At 38.2% G+C, this 19,412-nt stretch overlaps 1 protein-coding gene across 2 annotated transcripts; it reads left to right on the forward strand.

Moving 5' to 3' along the window:
- Positions 1 to 582: 582 nt before the first annotated feature.
- Positions 583 to 18,613, forward strand: atp6v1c1a (ATPase H+ transporting V1 subunit C1a). Of its 2 annotated transcripts, XM_017695801.2 has the most exons (13): positions 583 to 764; positions 3,550 to 3,696; positions 6,902 to 6,969; positions 8,502 to 8,587; positions 8,694 to 8,788; positions 10,413 to 10,504; positions 11,309 to 11,407; positions 12,875 to 12,943; positions 13,499 to 13,591; positions 14,152 to 14,245; positions 16,241 to 16,338; positions 16,871 to 16,997; positions 17,914 to 18,012. In XM_017695801.2, exons 2-13 carry the CDS (start codon positions 3,565 to 3,567, stop codon positions 18,010 to 18,012), a joined length of 1,152 nt encoding a protein of 383 aa, XP_017551290.1. In that variant the 5' UTR covers positions 583 to 764; positions 3,550 to 3,564. The 2 variants fall into 2 exon arrangements, with proteins under 2 accessions (XP_017551290.1, XP_037389725.1); XM_037533828.1 differs by lacking the exon at positions 583 to 764 and having other exon boundaries at positions 3,565 to 3,696; positions 17,914 to 18,613.
- The last annotated feature ends 799 nt before the right edge of the window (positions 18,614 to 19,412 follow it).

Raw genomic sequence — 19,412 nt, forward strand, 5'->3', positions numbered from 1 at the left:
ATTAATAGTAGATGCTGAATATTTCACAGCAGAGACTTATACTATGTATACTAGATGCTGAATAATTTATATAACTTTCTGGGTAGTTGCTGAATAGTGCATTTTTTTTGAGCGTTTAAATAGCATTGCCTGTATTTTAGCTTTTTTGTCTTTTTTTTTTTTTTGCTGCCACAAATATTTCTTATTATACACAATGTAATGTAAGACCTGAAGCAGCAAGAATGAAAAAAAAAGTCTAAACAAGTCTAAACGAAGAACTAAACGTTGATGAGCAGCTGATCAGTAAACAGAAAATGCCTTTGCAGCGGTAATAAGGCCTCCAGGTCAGTAGATGTCGCTTCTCAGCTCAAACCAGCTCACAACAGCAGATCAGCTGACTTGGAATATGACGCGTTATTTTTCCCACCTGTTTTTGCGCATCGTGAACGCGCTCTGGAACTGCGGACTGTCAGTGAATATGAATTGCCAGCCAATCCAGGTGCGGGAAGAGAGACTAGATAACCAATCAGAGCGCAGAATTGCTAATAAGTGGAGACCGTATCGACCAATCCCAGCTCGATGAGGGCGGGACTCCGCCGAAGACGGGTGGGAAACAAATAATCAGCTGACCCTGAGTGTCTCTGGAAACACCAGTGTTGTGTCATTATGAATAAGCCAACCTTATACAGTTAATTCAGCTTTTAAAAATCACAATAACAGCCGTAGATATTTACTGAAATCATTTACTCTGATCTTTGTCTCCCTGTCCGCTCGCTTAAGAGCAGGTAAGTCGTTTTATATGGTCAAGTGGTTTTGTCAGCTAAGCTAAAATAGCCTTGTTGTGTTTTTAAGCCTTACTGCAGTGCTGTTAGCATGTAGCTAAATTGGACTGAGTGAACGACAATATCTTGGCGTTTTTGTGATAACGATAATTTAATATAACAGCACAGCGCTTTACATAAACATATTCAGCTTAAACGCTAACGTTTTTATAGGTATGAAACCTGAAAGACGCTTCCTATTCGAATTTGCCGTTCCACCTTAAGTGGTGCAGCAGTTACATTCTGGCGCCTGAGGCACCAGAATGTAACTCCTGCACCGTTTAAGGTGGAACGGAAAATTCGAATTGGAAGCCAGGTCTGTATTTCTGTGGTTGAAGTGATAATGTTATCAACACAAATCTAACATTTGCGTTCATGTTTGGGTGAATTTCCTACTGTTCATCGTTTAAAATGAATATTTTCTATGATAGTGGATTAAAGGTGTTGTGCTAATTTAATATGTCACATTTGTCAGTTCAGTTCAATTCGGATAAATGAAAGGGAGGTAATTCAGTTGGCACTATTTAAAGAGGAATACTACATATTTTTTGAAACTCTTCCATCATTTAGATGTAAACAAAGCCATTCAGAGTGGTTTCATGTGAAATTGTTCATCATAGAGAAATTTACAGTGTCAGATTTCTTTACAGTGCTGGTGATGGGAACCAGGGGTTGAACACAAATGTGGCCAGATCATTTACTATTACAACCAGTGAACCTACTAGATGATATAGCAGAAATAGAATATTGCGATACTTCAAGAAATCTTTACAATACATGATATGTCACATTATAATAACTTTGTTTTCAGACATCTGATGAGTTGGAACAGAGAAAAAAGAGCCATAAGTGCTACATAAAAAAAAAATACTATCAGTATCTGTGAACGCAATGACTTTATTCAATATTTGGCAAACTATGCTGCGCTAAATTCAGTTAAATAGGACTGAATTTGCTTTCTTTATAATGAAACATGCAGTTGGTCAGTGTCTACAAGCACTGACTGTATCCGTGATCTGTTCAGAAAAGCGTGTTGTATTGTATTGTGACATAAATAATCATGAAAACGATTTTTGTCATATTGTCAAGCCCCAGAACCTGTGCGTCTTCTAAATGTTTATATATGGCGAGGTACATGCCATAGTGTACCACTCCACCATTTAAAAAGATGTGCTATAGACCAAAACATTCTCAAAACTGTCGTAAAAATATCGCTAAACATCAGGCAGGGAATTCATAACCATTTCATGTAGTAACTTCCTGTGAGGGAGCTTTTAGAGGTGGACGTCTGGTTCCTATCACCACCACTGTGAACAATTCTTTCTCTAGAAGGGAGTGCTTCACACCAAACCACTCTGAATGACTCTGTTTTCTTTACCTTTAAATTATGCAGAAATTTTTGAAAATTGGTGGAATTCCCCTTTAAGCTAAGAATGAGATACCTTGCTATGTAAGCTTAGGTGAATGTGTCGTTATCTGGAGAAAGAACAGCCGTGATCAGTTTAATAAAAGTCTAGTCAGTTACTGAATAATCAAATGAAAGACACTCTGCGATTCCACTTTATCCTTTTCTCCACCAAAATAAAACCTTATGTATTCATACTAATCTGATATACTACTAAGCTTTACCTCACATGTGTGTTGGGTAGACGTGTGTGGCACCTCACTACCCGCTGTCCCATTGCTACCCATTGCTACTGATATGCCATCACTAATACTGATTATTATAATAATACTACCTCCTAATACTTAGTTAGAAGTGTCACCTATTTGACAATTTCATTAAATTAATACAATTAGAGAAGATTATATTGATATAGTGTCTTTTTAAAAAGGAGCTATTGGGGCTTAGCTGAGTGTGACTTCAACAGGGAAAAGTATAATCAAAGGAAAATAATGCCTGAAGATAATAATCAATTGTTCAGAGCTCATAAGGTGACATGGTGATTGTTTTTTATAAGGCCTGGCCACAAATTAAAAAATATTTTGATATAAGATGTTAATATATTGAGGCCACAAATTACTATATTTAAGCCACATTTTACTTTACTGAGACCACAAATGTTAATGCCACAATGAACTATATCAAGGCCACAGTTAGTATATTGAGGCCCTTTTTTTTTTTAAATGTCAAGGCCACAAATTACTATATTGAGGCCACAGTTTACTATATTGTGGCCTTGAATTACTATATCGAGGCCACAATTTACTCTGTCTAGGCCAAAATGTAGTATATTGAGGCCACAAATTGCTATGTCAAGGCCACAATTAACTATATCAGGGCTATAATTTACTAAGTCAAGGCCACAGTTTATTAGTGAGGCACAAATGACTATAGTGAGGCCACAATTTACTATATTGAGGCCATAAACTACTATATTGATGCCACAAATTACAATATTGTCACCAGGAATTACTATATTGAGGCCACAGTTTACTATAGTGAGGCCACAATTTACTATATTCTTGCCAGGAATTACTATATTGAGGCCACCAATTACTATATTGATGCCACAAATTATGATATTGTGGCCAGGATTTACTATATTGATGCCACAAATTACTTTTCTGATTTTCCTATATTGATTCATGGCCTCAGCATATTAATTAGTGGTCTTTATTAAAAATATCGACCATGTTACCCTATAGGCTCCGTACAGTAGAGTGATAATAACAGTACATAAAGTCACGCAGTGGCTCAGTAAATGATACTGTACAGTTATATTTGAATGAGTCTGTTGTTTCTCAGTCTTTCCCTGCAGTCATGACGGAGTTCTGGTTGATCTCGGCTCCTGGAGAGAAAACCTGCCAGCAGACGTGGGACAAGCTGATGATGGCCACCACCCGCACCAACAACCTTTCCACTAACAACAAGTTCAACATCCCTGACCTCAAGGTTTGACCTTTAGTGTTACTGCTTTTGAAGTTTGTGCGGTTGATTGAATGATACAGATTTAGGCCACTTAAAACTGAGAGTTACATTTATGTGATATTTTTATTGTGTTTCACTAGCCGTTGTAGACTTATATGATTAATGCGGTTGGGAATAATTTCGTCTGTTTCCTGTCCACAATGAAATCCTGGACTTCTCCCTTTGAGTAAGATCTGAATCCTTTTAGTTCCTCTTAGACGAATTTCAGCTGAACGTGTCTTGTGAGAATTTTACTCTGTGAGTTTGACTCTCAGCGGTTCCTCTTCTCCTACGTAAAGCATAAAGTGACAGTTTGGTGCAAAATAAAATTTACAGTCTAGTTTTTCCTCCGCTACTCTAAATGGAGTAGATCAGTCGAGGCATGTTTGATGTCTGACGTTTGCTTGTTTAGTTGTATGTTGGAGCTACAATGCTAATATTGCTAACAAGTAATGGAATCTCAGAAATTAGCATTGTGCTAACAGTATGCTTAAATCATAACACACTTGCTTTAACTGCATAAATATCTCAAGTAATCTCTCGTAGACTTCTGTGGTTTTTGTTATCTATTAACTAAACTACAGACACAATTCAGTCTTCAAGATGGTGCTACTACTGTTTTTAGCTTTAGCTATTTTGCTACATGTTTATGGATGACGGTGTCAGGTACCATAAAGCAAAGTCTACTTGAGGTCAAGGAATAGTGGGGTGAATCAAAGGTGAAATCAGATGTCTGATCGACAAGTGGCCAACTGTGTACATGTTTGGTTTGCACATTTTGCTTTTTTCATTTAGCGCTGGAGCTACAAGGCTAGACACTAGATGTCAATAGTCACCCAAATCCTTTTCTGTAAATACATCCCCAAAACCTCTCTCAACCCTCTCAAACTACATCCATGTCTTTATTAAGGTCACACAGACTTTTCCATGTGGTTTCGGACACAGCATGACTCACTGTGAGCTATAAGAATGAACGTTTCAACGTATAGCTGAACGCTGCAGGCAGCCCCTTTAACAGGGTGTTGTGGTAAATACCAACTGCCTTGCAGAATCTGACTCTTCTTTATGAGAATGCACATCATGGATGCCACACATTATGGCCATGATTGCTGTTGTTTCTAATTGTAAACCTACACCGATCAGGCAGTACATTATGACCACCTTGTGGTCTACCTTCTACGCTCATTGTCCATTTTATCAGCTCCATTTACTGTATAGCTGCACTTTGTAGTTCTACAGTTACAGACTGTAGTCCATCTGTTTCTCTGATACTTTGTTAGCCCCCTTTTACCCTGTTCAGGTCAGGACCCCCACTGGACCACCACAGAGCAGGTACTATTAGGGTGGTGGATCATTCTCAGCACTGCAGTAACACTGACATGGTGGTGGTGTGTTAGTGTGTGTTATGCAGTTACGAGTGGATCAGACACAGCAGTGCTGCTGGAGTTTTTAAACACTCTGTCCATTCACTGTCCACTCTATTAGACACTCCTACCTTGTTATTCCACCTTATAGATGTAAAGTCAGAGATGGTAGCTCATCTGCTGCTGCACTGTTTGCGCTGGTCATCCTCTAGACCATCATCAGTGGTCACAGGACGCTGCCCACAGGACACTGTTGGCTGGATATTTTTGGTTGGTGGACTATTCTCAGTCCAGCAGTGACATTCAGGTGTTTAAAAACTCCAGCAGCACTGCTGTGTCTGATCCACTCAGACCAGCACAACACTGTGAGGGTCCATGGGGGTCCTGACCACTGAAAAACAGGGTAAAAGGGGGCTAACAAAGTATCAGAGAGACAGATGGACTACAGTCTGTAACTGTAGCACTACAAAGTGCAGCTATACAGTAAGAGGAACTGATAAAATGGACAGTGAGTGTGGAAACAAGGAGTTGTTCATAATGTTGTGGCTGATTGGCCTATAGAACCATTTAAAAAATCATCAGTTTATAAATACAAACGACAGATATTTAAAGTGTAATCTGTAGCATCTATGTGGCTGTATGACATGTGTGTACATAAAGAGGTGTCCAAATCCGGTACAACACCTGGCCACTGCATTCAGCTACATGGTGAAGTATTAATTTTTATAGCTCACAGGAAGTCATATGAAGTCCTAGTGTATCTGTTCACATCCTCTACACACATCTGCACATTTAAATGAGCAATTACTGATTATTTGCTGAATTTAACGTATTGGAGAAAAATAAAACATGAAATGTGGCCTGTGCAAAAGTTACAGCACATTTTATATTTCATGTTTTATTTTTTTGCTTATACGTCAAACTAGAAATAAATAGAAATTGTGAATTAAACTGTGTAGAAGTGTGTTTTCTGTAGAGGATGTGAAACTTATTACCACTCAGAAAATAAACAAAACGTGATTTGACTGGAGGTGTTCAAACTCTGCGTATGAATGTGTTTACAGAAAAGATTTAGGTGACTCTTGTCTTCTAGTGTCTATTAGCAATGCTAGCCCTGTAGCACCAGGGCTAAACTATTGACACTGATCGACATATTCAAGAATAAGTGGAAAAATGTCTGTTTGCATATTTGTTTTTTTTTTTTTTTTTTTTACATATCGATGTTGCTGGAAACAAAACCTCTTATCTCCATTTTTGTCAATTTTGCATTTTTGCAAACTACATTTACGCTAAAGGGGCCATGAAACTATGTCGGGTTTGGCTGTATTATCGATTTTTATAGGTATAATTTGATATGTAATTTAAGGTGAGCATCTAAAATCGTTGTTGTCGTGGCAACCTCATGTATCCAAAAAGTTAACTTTACAGGAGAAGGAAAAAAGTTCTTAAATTTGAGTGGAAGTTAGTATAAGTTTTTTTTCTGAAGCATTTCTATTGCTCTGTTTATCCTGAAAGTATAATTCAGTGTTGTTTTTCCAATTCTGTAAGGGGGGGGTGGAGATACAAGGTTTTATGTAGTATGTCCCTTCACGGTTGACCCTGTTGGCCCCTCTGAAGTGCAGTCCAGCCCTGCGTGCCCTCCAGCTTGTTTACGCCCGACAGGGCGAGAACAGAATTGGCGCCAGCAGAAGCTCTTCGGGCCTCTGGTTTTGCCGCTGACCGTCTGGCTCTTGCACAGCGCTGACCAAACACAGCCTGGCTGCGTTTGCTTTGCTTCGTTACGTCAGGTTTCTGATCAAAGCCTCTGTCTCTCTGTCCTTTCGCAGGTCGGGACATTAGATGTTTTAGTGGGTCTGTCTGACGAGCTGGCCAAGCTGGACTCTTTTGTGGAGAGGTATGGGTTTTTTTTTTTTTTTGCTTTACTCTCCAGGAAAACATCCCAGTGCAAACCAACACTCTGGTCAAATGCCGCTTTGATCTGTCGATCTGTCCAGACCTGCGTTACCCATTTTAGTCTCATTCTGTGAATTCTTCTGTTTGCGAAGATGATGTTATTTGTTAAGACAGGCACATCTTTTTCCTGCTTTACCTTCAAGTGCTGCGGAATCTTGCGTGGCCATGTGATGACCACCAACCCTGGCTAAAATTAACCGTTTAGCAGTTTGGTGACACACCAGCATCTCTTTCCTCAATCATATTTAAATCCTATGACTTATGCCTCGTCCATGACTGCAAGATTCTATTTTTAAGTGTTTGCTAGCTTGAAAGGCTCAGAGGGGTCGTTCAGAAGCACACATGCCATCCAGAACTTTGATTAATGTCTTCTAGAGAATTCCTCAACATTACAGTCATGATTTTCAGGCCCGTTTTCACTCTCAGCATTACAGAGTGTTGGCGGATTTAATTCTGCAACAAATTTAATAGTCCAAATAAAATAGTTCGACACAATTAAATTTAAACAGATTTCCCTCTTACCAGAAAAATTTTTATTTTTAAAAAGTTATTTATTTATTTGTTTTTTTAGTTTTGCACTGGAGCTACAAGGCTAATGTCGCTAACAACTAATGGAAGCTTATGTACATCATGTTAGCATTGTGTATTAATCTCTATTAGACTTGTTTATGTGGTTTCTGACACTGTATTCCACCTATAAAAAGACTTCCAGGTGTTTGCCTACGCTGTTTTTAGCTTCACCTATTTCACCCTTGTTTGTAGATCAGAGCTTGTCGTACTGTGTGAGAAACCAAGTCTGTTAGTCAAAACACATAAGTTTGTTAGATCTTACTTAAAAGAATAGTTCTATAAAAAATCTCATTTACAGTTTCCCACTTACTACAGATGTAGCTTCTTTAAACTTTAGCTTTGAGGCTAACATAGCCAACAAACGCTAGAAGTCACTCAGATCCCACCCACTTAATAAATAAATTAAACAAACAAACCTCTATATATATATATATATATATATATATATATATATATATATATATATATATATGTGTCTTCTGACTGTTAATGATTGTAAAATACTGGAAAAATATGAAAAAAACATGTTTTCTTTTGGGACTGTTTTGCCTCACAAAACCTTGCATGCACGTTTTTCTGTGATGGAACTTTTAGAGGTGGACGTCTGGTTCCTATCACCACCACTGTGAAAAACTCTGACTCCTTTTCTTCAGAACTGAGCATTTCACACTCACTCTGTTTATGTATGTTTAACCATTTAATTATGCAGCAATTTTGAAATCTATGAAATTCTCCATTGTTTTCTAGATGAGTGAGTTTTTTTAATAAAAGCCTTTTATGCTTCTAAGCTGCGGAACTGTCAGCGCAGCTTTGATGCTGGTGATGAAGGGTGGTTGCGAGGATGGTATAGAATGTGACAGAGTGTGTGTTATGTGTGTGATGTGTGTTTGATGTGGTTCACAGTGTGGTGAAGAAGGTGGCGCAGTACATGGCCGACGTTCTGGAGGACAGTCGGGATAAAGTTCAGGAGAACCTGCTGGCTAACGGAGGTGAGCCGAACACAAACACAGAGACTCACACTCATCTCTGGGCTGGAAACCGTGGCTGAATCAATGATTTTAAAAATGAATCTTTTATTGTTGTTGCTCTTCTCAGTGGATCTGATCACATACATCACAAGGTTCCAATGGGACATGGCCAAGTACCCAATCAAGCAGTCTCTGAAGAACATATCTGAAATCATATCTAAGGCAAGTCTCATCAGAAGAATTGTTCGTTAGTAGGCGTGTTCCGATCCAGTCCACAGTCTGCAGCAGTAAGGTTAACCTCTTCTCCAGGGTATATTTTGGTTTTTCCATCTGAATTTTTTTGACCAAATCGTGAGGCAAATTATTCAGTAACTGCATGAAATAAACGTAAATTTTTATTTTATTTATTTATTGTAAAAGCTTCCCTCAAATTAACAGAAAATGTGTTTTATGATCACACATATTACTATATACTTACAGTTTAATGATGAAAGCCCAAAATCTTAGACGCTCTTTGTATTATTTTATAAAAATAATCTTTACAGAGCAGATCACTGAAGAGACGCCATCTGTTTATAGTTTATAGCCCAGATTTGTGGAAAAATGGGTCGACTTTCAGTAGAAAAATTAAATTGTGAGTTCAGCTTCTTTTATTACAAGGGTTTAAAATTACATCACCATCACCAGAAGACAGTTACAGCTCTCATACGACACCCACCTTTTGAATATAGCTTATGAAATATGAAAGTTATGAAGAATACGACGAAGTGCATTTTGGAATCACCGGTGGTTCCAAGGAGTTGAAAAGGTTAAAGTTAAAGCTGCACTATGTAATTCTTTGGTAATCTGAAAGAAGCAGCATTAGTGAATGAGGTGAATATGGTAAGCTTGAGTTGCTGCGAGTCGCCCTGTAAAGCCTGAAATAACCGTTCAAAAATCAAAGAAGTTGTGTCAGAAGTTTTTTCACACCACATTGTACGTCTTTATGTATTAATGTCATACGCACAGACTCAAAAAGAAGGTCCGGCTCGACGTTTAGGCCTCAAATAATCTTAAACTCATTATACACCGTTAGAAATTTTTCCTTCATCGAGGTACAAACAATGTAAATGTTCCCTCAAAGGTAGAACAGTAGTTTTAAGGTCCAGTGTACCATAAATAAGGTTTTCTCAGGTGAAAAGTTCGTAATTTGTACCTTTTCATAACCGAGTGTTTTAAAACAAAAGCCTGGAGACGAGACGGGGTGTGTGGAGTCAGTACAGCTTAGAAAATATCATTTCAATGAATTAAGGTACAGTTATGTTCCCTGACTAAAGATACTGAGATGGACCCTTGAGGGAACCACCCCAGTGACAAGAGTGACAGTTTAGTACCTTTATTACTGAGATGTCTTTACAGTGGTGATGACCATGACTACAACACAAACATCGCCATTTTATTTATTTATTTTTATGTCTATACAAAACCACCAGTGAATCTACACGTCTTCTGAGTTTTTATAGGATATGGAATGCTGATGATGGCAAAATAGTGATAAATCTGAGACTATATTTTAAACATACATTTTAGGCCAAAGCTATCATAAAACAGTGTCTCAGACATCGAAGTGAATTCATAACCATTTCATGTAATGATTTTCTGTCAGGGACCTTTTAGAGGCGGATGTCTGGTTCCTATCACCACCACTGTGAACTTGCATTTAATTATGCAGAAAATTTGAACAATTGGTGCAATGCCCCTTTAACGTAAGGCCGCACCTTTTGATTCTTATGTAAGAGCAGCTGTGCACAAATGCTGAGCAGAGTAAATCTTAACTGCTGCTTTGTCTCCCCCTGCTGTTCACCAGCAAGTAACGCAGATTGATAATGACTTGAAGGCCAGAGCGTCGGCGTACAACAACCTGAAGGGCAACCTGCAGAACTTGGAGAGGAAGAACGCGTGAGTTAAGAGGCTCAGTCAGAGGCTATGTACACTCTTAAAAAAGATGGTTCTTCAAGAGTTCTTTAGTAAAGAAATTGGTTTTATATAGAACGATGAACACAACCATAGTTGAGTGGTTTTCAGACCTGTCTATTTCATATATTGAATCAGCTGTGTTGAAGCAGGATATGACGCTTATTCATGTGAATAATAATAGCTGAGTGTCTGATATGGCCTGATTTGTAAAGTCATAGTCGTAGTTCTTAGTATAAAGCCATGTAGTGCATTAAAGAGCCCATATCCTAGAGTCTATCTGTATTTCAGAATCCCCATTTAAAGTCCATTTATTACGTTTGTGTGTTTTCCACGTTTTTCCTTTCTAACTGACCATTTTCCAACCTCTTTCTATCCCCTAGAATTAAACAGACGGTACCTTTAAGACTGATGTATTTAAATAAGCTCTGTTCTGATTGGCCGCCCTGTGTTGTGTCTCATTCAGAAAGCACTCCAGGCTAAAACACCCCTTTCAATTTCAATGACTAAACTACTGTGGCCTCAGTTGGTGGATATATGTAAATGAGTTGTTTTTTGTGACCTCACAAAAACAAGCTCAGTTTCCATTTACGGATTGTGTGGAACTCCATGAACAGTGCGTCTTAAAACTTTAATAATGTTTACATTACATTACATGTGGGGAAATCCAGTTTTCAGTGATATGTGCCCTTTATGACAGATGCCACAAAGAGAGGCTTTCAAAAATGAATTAACCACAAATAAACAGTGATGTTCTGGCTAAGTTGTAATAATATGCTATACCACTAGAGGGAGCCTGCTGACCCGCAGCCTCGCAGACATTGTGAAGAAAGAAGACTTTGTGCTGGACTCTGAGTACCTCGTTACTCTGCTGGTAGTTGTACCAAAGTAAGTGCAACTCATTTCTATATATTTTGTTTTTTATTTTGGATTTTACTTTTAATTGTCCTCTAACTCAATGTAGTTGAACAGCAATCACCATGTTAAACACACAGTTTGACATTTCTTGATTTTTGTTCTAGAGCTACATGCAAACTGCATGTCTACAATCATCACATGCTAGCGTCCTTTGTTTTGCAGTATATTATAGTGCAGTGTTGGCCTAATCAGTTTGACAGAACTCAATGTTACATCATGTACATTTTCACTTATCAGTTTTCTCTCACTACAGTACCCAGCATGCATTGTGCAAATACATTATACAGACAGTGGGAATTTCTGTGGTGTCAAACAGTCCTTATTAGTTTTTACTGTGTTATTACAGTTAAATGGCTGCAAGAAATTTTGGCAGCCTAGCAGTAACATTAAGTATGAACCAGCTAAAGGGAAAATAAAACAGTAAATAAAAACAGCCTTAAAGTTCCCCCCAAAGCAGTTGTAGATTTTCAGAAGTTCCACCCACCTTCAAAACACATCACTGGAGGGGGGTTTTCCCTAATCTTTAAAATGGTAAATCTCACACTAGAGACAACTGCAGCACTGCTAGAGGAGCAGAATAGACGTGTTTACAGCAGATCTAGCAATGGTGACTTTTTTAAACTTTGGTTGGAGTGTGCCTTTGTCACCTTTAATAGGCTTGATTGTGTGGTTTCTGATACTGTATGACTCACTGTTATCTGTAAACATGCACTAATGTACAGACAAAATCCAGGCTATAAGATGGCTGAGGCCCAATCCCATTTCAGCCCTTGCCCCTGTCACTTAGCCCTTAGCCCTATGTTTTGTGTGTTCAGGTCTAGGGGTAGGGTGTCCTGATTCTTGTTGAAAGAGTGGGGTAGGGCTTTTCTTCATAACAAGCATTAAAATTGCCAGTAGTTTGTCTCGGGAGCTAACTAGCTAACTTTCCCGTTCTACCTTAAATGGTGAGCAGTTACATTCTGGTGCCTCAGGCTTCAGAACTACTGCATCATTTAAGGTGGAACAGGAAAATTCGCTGAAGAAATAGGGGTGGGCGATAATAAATAATTGTCCTAAATAATGATGTCCTAAATGTAACTAAAGCCCAGCAGTGCGGAGCTGAACTTTACCTTCTGTCGTCACTGCAGACTGGCAGGGCTACAGAGCAGCGCTAGTAGCTGTTAAGTTCACTTTTTATTTGAGGGTCCCATTTCAGAGGGAAGGTTTCAACCACTAGCCCTGTAACTCAGTCCCAAGGGGAAAAGTGACACTCGAAAATGAGAAATGGGATTGGGCCTGAGTATTATATCTTTACTATGTGGTGTATCCATTTTTTTTTTGTTTTTACTAAACTTATCTTGGCTGATCAACAGTGTTTGGAGTGACAGTTGAAAATATTCTTTCTTATTTGTCTGAATCGTCACTTTGAGACTAACAGTAGATATCCCACCTCATCAGGACAAGTTATGCAGACTGGCAGAAGACGTACGAGACTCTTGCGGAGATGGTGGTGCCACGATCCACAAAGTAAGCTCAGCACGTCTGATGCCCATCACAGTAGTGTAGATTTGTATATTTACAGTTTGAAGCTGTGACAGGTTGGTGTTATTCTACTTCTTTTTTTTATAACCATAATAATAATAATAATAATAATAATAATAATAATAATAATAATAATGACAGTTAATTTTGAATGTGTGCAGTCGTATGTGTCTATATTAAGTATTTTACCACAGCTCAGCCAATCAAAAAAAACTGCCCATGTCTTTTGAAACTTAAATGACAGCAGGTGATGACCATAATCTTTAAACCTTTAGGGAAAATCAATACAGTTGGATGCAAATGTTTGAACACCCCTGTTAAATGTCAAAGTAAAATAGGTTAATCCATCCTCTACCAAGAAAACACTTATTTTCTGGCTTGAATAGGTTGGAAAATAAAACATATGTTATATTGTGTTTTTGCTGAATATGTTTATATGTGAATATGAGTGTGCATAAGTGTGTTCTCTCTTAAGGATGTGAACTTATTTTCACTAACAAAGTCAAATCCTGCTGAACTAATTGTTTTGTTTCTCCACAGTCTGCTGTTTGAGGACCAGGACAGTGGGCTGTTCAGCGTAACTCTGTTCCGGAAGGCCGTTGACGACTTCAGACACAAAGCCAGAGAGAACAAGTAGGAGTTATTACTGTTGCAGACATAACGTTAGTCAAATATTGGACTCTGTATGTCCGTAACAGATTGTAAGATGAAAACTATTCATTGTGAAATTGCTATTATTGTGAAATGGAAGTGTCTAGGTACAGCAACAGCTTAGCCAAGAAGCAGCAGCCCATGCAAACTCACAGAGCAGGGCTGCTGAATGGTGAAACAGGTAGAGCATAACAACCACTTATCCTCTGTTCTCTGGATTGATGAATCACATTTCCCTATCTGTCAGTCTGATGTTTACCGGAATGCATAATGCCAACAGTAAAGTTTGGTGGAGGAGGGATAATGGGCTGGGGCTGTTTTTCAGGCTCCTTAGTTCCAGTGAAGTGTGATGTTAATGCTACAGCAAACAAGTTTGGTGTGGTGGAACTCCAGTGGCCCTCATAGAGCCCTGACCTCAACCCCACATTCAAGAGATCTGAACTGTGATCTTTTTGAACAGCAGTACTTTTAATAACTTTCCAGTTTTTTGTCACACGGTTTTATAAACTCCTCCTAATCAGACGTGTGTTCACTGCTTGTAGGTTTGTTGTCCGAGACTTCCAGTATAATGAGGAGGAGATGAAGGCTGACAAAGAGGAGATGACGAGGCTCTCCACTGATAAGAAGAAGCAGTTTGTAAGGCCCAGTTTTTATCTATTCATCCTAAACAATGCTATTTTAAAACCTTATATAGCTGAATTAGTTGAGTTAGAGCAGACACAAGTGTGTAGGTCAGTAGGACGTTGAGATGAAAGATTTGTCATCAATAGTGGAGCTAAAAATTCTAGTAACTGATATCAGATGACATCATCTTATTTGCTTAAAAATGAGACACATTTACTCACTTAGATGTGTCAGTTTTAAATGGTCAAATTTGCTAAACTTTAAAAAACAACAACACTAGAAACTCAATAGTATATAGTAGTATAGGTCAAATTAAGAAGTCAAGTGTGCAAGTCAGCACATCGTAGTTAAAACAGAGAACACACTTCTACACATTTAAATGCACCATCACTGTTTATTTGATGAGTGCGCTTGAAATGTAGCCTCCGCAAAAAAGTTATGGTGCATTTAATTTGTACTTTTTTTTTTTTTTTTACCGCCAGTATGTTTGTTAAACTAAATAAATAGTAAATTTAAATAAATAGTAATTATGCTATAACATCTGCAGAAAAGGGCCATATTTAACTTAGTTGCACTTCAACAAAATGTAATTTGACTGGGGGTGTTCAAACTTTTGCAGAAATTGCTTAGAATTCAAGGTAACACTTTACATGAACAATGCTACATAACACTGACAGAACTGTATCATAATCAGACACGTGCTTTCTTCACAGATTTTGTTCAGTGTCATATTACAGTACCTGTGATTGTTATGGCAGATGTCATATTGTTTTATGTCGTGTTGTTTTTTGCTGTGTACTCTAGTTAGTTGTCATGACATTATTGTCATCTCTACTGACAATTAACAGTACCATATGACGCCAGCCTCACTGACATCCTTATAATCCATTAATAATCCGACTAATACCAACCAACCAGAACATCAACTGTATACGTCCATGTAAACACCTCGAGAGGAATAGTCTAGTCTGTTTGATGCCATTTCTATACAGTTCATCGAGGGGGGTAATCCTGTAAATAATCTGTTAAATAGAAGAATAATTACCATGTAAATGCCTGTATGTGATTACATTCCCTATCAGAAAGTTTAAGTCTGTTCTGCATGTGCGTCACGTCATAGTGAAAGTTTATACCATTCAACGTGGTAGAGCAGAAACTGGTCTGCAGAGGAGACAAAGTTTATGCTCTGATCTTTAAAAGACGGCGGTGTCTCAGAACACGACGTCTTCCTCTCGTCCTTCTGTAATAAGTACATGTGAAGTACATTTTCTGAGTCTGACATCATTTTAAAGCAATTAAAAGCACTACTCACTGCTGCTCATCTCACTCTGACTGGACTCAAGTGATGCTCGCTGTTATGGTAACGTCTACACTAAGCAGTTATCTATGCATGCATGTAATTTTGGATCTGATTACTTGTAGTGAGCATGTAAACAGGGATTTTCCATCAGATTGTTCAGTAGAGTGTGACACCTCAGTCTTGATCTATAATCTGAATATATTTATTTGGATGGGCAAAAATTTTTGCATGTAAACACACAGTGTTATATTGCTGGACATAATCTGTCATGACAATTCATGACAGCAGTTATGTCAATGTTATGTAGCAGAATTCAAGACTAATAGTGTTACCTAGTGTTAGCTAAATAACCTTGTAACTTTAAACCGGGCAAATTGGGATTTGGATTTGTGTTGATGCCAGTAAATTAGTGTAACCTCAACCTTGACTGATTATACTGGCCAAATGATACATTGGTCAGACCCTAGTCCTCAGGCTGGGAAGAGGGACTGCTGCTGTAAACCAGTGGTTTTCAACCCCAGTCTTTTGGAGTTTTGGGTATTACTCAACCCACCACACCTGTTCATTATTAAGTTCATCAGGAGCTCGATCAGGTGGGCTGGTGGCAGAGAACACGCTTAACTGTGAAGGACTGGGGGTCTGCACTGCTCTGAACTCTGTGTGCTGTGGGTTTGTTAATTCCTGCCTGCTGTGCCTGTTTTCCTCAGGGTCCTCTAGTGCGATGGCTAAAAGTCAACTTCAGTGAGGCCTTCATTGCTTGGATCCACATTAAGGCTCTGAGGGTGTTTGTGGAGTCTGTATTAAGGTATTAAAGCAATAGTAACAAACATTAAAGATCCCATATCAAGAAAAAACAAATTTATCTCACATTTTTTTTAAATTAGCGAGTTAACATTGTTACAGTTTCAAAACATAGCATCCACACCGTCCATATATGGAAACTAAGCTGAAAAAATAGCCTGATTTGAATGTTTTTGTGATGTCGCCTGCTCAGTCAACAACAGTTTAGCTCTGCCCAGTCATGCTGAAGTCATATGGAGTGTTTCAGCCCAGACTGCTCTTTGAATGAGGTACAATACAGGACAGCCAATCAGCTCTGTTATATTTACATACATCATTCTTAAAGGCACAGTAACAAAAAACTGACTGGTTCATTGTAGGGGATAAAGTGAGGTTGGAAAATTATCATTTGAAAATTAATTAGGACTTTTCTTGGTGGGTAAAACATATAAACTTCATAAGCATAAATCAAAGAAAACAGTAAAATATAAGACAAATGAAGATACAGGCCCTATACAATGTGAACTGATGCGTGTGTTTTGTTTTCACCTGTGCAGGTATGGATTACCTGTTAACTTCCAAGCGATGCTGCTGCAACCCAACAAGAAGAACATGAAGAAGCTAAGGGAAGTGCTGTATGACCTGTATAAGCATCTGGACAGCAGCGCCGCTGCCATCATCGACGTGAGTCTCAGTCTGAAAACTGTGCCTTTCACTGCTCCAAGGACTCTGTTAACCCTACTAGAATCACTAGGAACGTTCCGGAATTTCACAAAAACAAATTTCAATTTATCCACTTTATTTTGCACATGATCACTGGGTTTGGAGATGAAGGCTGAAATGTCCTATTGAGGAGCAGAAGTGTCGTTCATTACTGTTTCAGCCAAGGAAGTCAAGGAATAGTGTTTACTTAAGCATTTTGTCCCGTTAAACATCTCTGAATAGCTCTGAAACTTTCCACATGTGTGTTTTGTAAGGAGGAAATTACATTTAAACACTATAGCAACAGTATTTCTAGACATAGAAGGGTTAATTTTGAAGTGCTGCATGGATGGAATGAAATTTGCTAGACCAGAAAAAAGCTGCACACTCCAGTTTCTTTTCTCCCTCCATCCCTCCTTCCACCCCTTCCTCCACCCCTCCTCCTAATGGTGTATTATTAGAATACATGCAACATAAATACAGTAAAAAGTAACAATAATTTTTTTATATTTTTTTTTTCCCAAAAAGTACTGGAAGTATTATGAACTACTTTGGTTCAGGATTTCACCTGGACGCCCCCAAACATGATATAAATCACAAGGATTCTTTACATCCCATCAGCAGCACATTTGATTTAATATAGTGAAGTATTGACTAGTAAAAGCAGCTGTTGGACGATAATTATCTAAATGGCTAATACTGGGCTTAATAGTCAGTTTTTTTAATTAAATACTTTTCTATTTATTCAAATATAAAGATTTTTATCTATTTATATTTTTCAACAAATAAACACTCACTGACCAGATAAACAGCCATTTTAATCCCTTTTGATTTTACCTTTTGCAGAGTTCTGTTTAATTTTCTCTTTTTTGTGCCTTTTTTTTTTTTTTTACTTTAGCAATCTGCCATGGACATTCCTGGTCTGAACCTGAGCCAGCAGGAGTATTACCCCTATGTTTACTACAAAATCGACTGCAACCTGCTGGACTTCAAATAGTGCAGTACTGCTGGACCATCTGATCCATTTCCTTTTGTTTTTGTCTTTGTGAAAAAGTTTGAGTAGAGATTTCGTTGAATTGTATATTTAAACTCCCTACAATTCTTTGTCTCTCTCTCTCGCTCTCGCTCTCTCGCTCTCTCTCTCTCTCTCTCGCATGCTCATCCCTTTGTTGCTGAGTCAGCGGGGTCCATCCTGCCGTCCCTACCATGTTTACAGGGTTTTTGTTTGTTTGTTTTTTTAAAACGATCAGTGTATTTATGTGTGTGCAAGTGAATGGATTGGGTATATTTAAGTTGCAGTTCCTGCATTTTAAGTCATTCCACTGTTGCTTTGTGCATTGTGGTAGTTACATCTGCTGGTGATATTAATAATAACAGTAATAATAATAACGATAGTTATTTTGTTGTGTGAGGACGCTGGTGTCTTTACCCTTTACTCTGTGTTGACAGTGGTCCACATCAAGGAACGAATGGTATTTACAAAAAAAAGAACCAAAAAACGTGTTATGTACATTTGGTGTTAAAAGAAATATATATATATAAATATATAAATGTGGAAAATATTGTCTGTCGAATCAGAATATATGACAAAATGGTAACTGCTGTTTGTCTTTTTCTGCTGCCCTTTTTTAGTGTTGCAGTTCAAACCACAGCGCCCCCCCCACACTGACCACAATGGCACATTTTTACTGCAAAAAGACCCTTTTTCTAAGTAACAGATATTTAAGAAGAGCATCTGACTTGATCTGAACAGTCAGTCGGCTATTTATAGCCAACAGACTTACTTTAGTCCAGCGGTGGACGAAGTTCACAAATCATGTACTTGAGTTAAAGTAGAGATCCATCCATCCATCCAACCATTTTCTAAGCCGCTTCTCCGTCAGGGTCGCGGGGGGGGTTAAAGTAGAGATACTCAAGGTAAAATATTACTCCAGTAAAAGTAGAAGTTCCTCCCTTTAGACCTCCAGTTCAGTAAAAGTACTAAAGTATTTGCCTTCAAATGTACTTAAGTATCAAAAGTAAAAGTACTAAAAGATTAATTATGGCTCTGATGTCCTGTTATCATTTTTATAACAAGACTGGCTTCATGAACTCATTTCAGGTGAAAGTCCTCCAGTGTCTCTCTTGGTAAACCAGTCTTTTAATAGAACGTCATTAATTAGTGACGCTGACGTATATTAAAATGATCATAAGCACAAAACACTGAAGGTCAACAGTTTCCATCAGGGAAACCGAGTGGCTCTGAAATCACTTTTTACACACAAGCAAAGTTTCAGTTTAAGATTTATTTACAACTTAGTTCCAAGTTTAATACAAACTGGCTTTAAACTCAGGATCACAGATGAGCCCCTTTACTATGTTGATCTGAGGCCTCTGTTCATAAACATAAACCAGCCC

Source organism: Pygocentrus nattereri, chromosome 24 (genome assembly GCF_015220715.1).
Source record: "Pygocentrus nattereri isolate fPygNat1 chromosome 24, fPygNat1.pri, whole genome shotgun sequence".
Lineage (NCBI taxonomy): Eukaryota > Metazoa > Chordata > Actinopteri > Characiformes > Serrasalmidae > Pygocentrus > Pygocentrus nattereri.

What these genes read in the sequence shown, in the direction of transcription:
- atp6v1c1a (XM_017695801.2), top strand. Translation starts at nt 3,565, where the DNA reads ATGACGGAGTTCTGGTTGATCTCGGCTCCTGGAGAGAAAACCTGCCAG. An exon ending in GAACCTGCTGGCTAACGGAG is followed by an intron (nt 8,588 to 8,693) that starts GTGAGCCGAACA and finishes TGCTCTTCTCAG; the next exon opens with TGGATCTGATCACATACATC. An exon ending in CTGCTGGTAGTTGTACCAAA is followed by an intron (nt 11,408 to 12,874) that starts GTAAGTGCAACT and finishes CCACCTCATCAG; the next exon opens with GACAAGTTATGCAGACTGGC.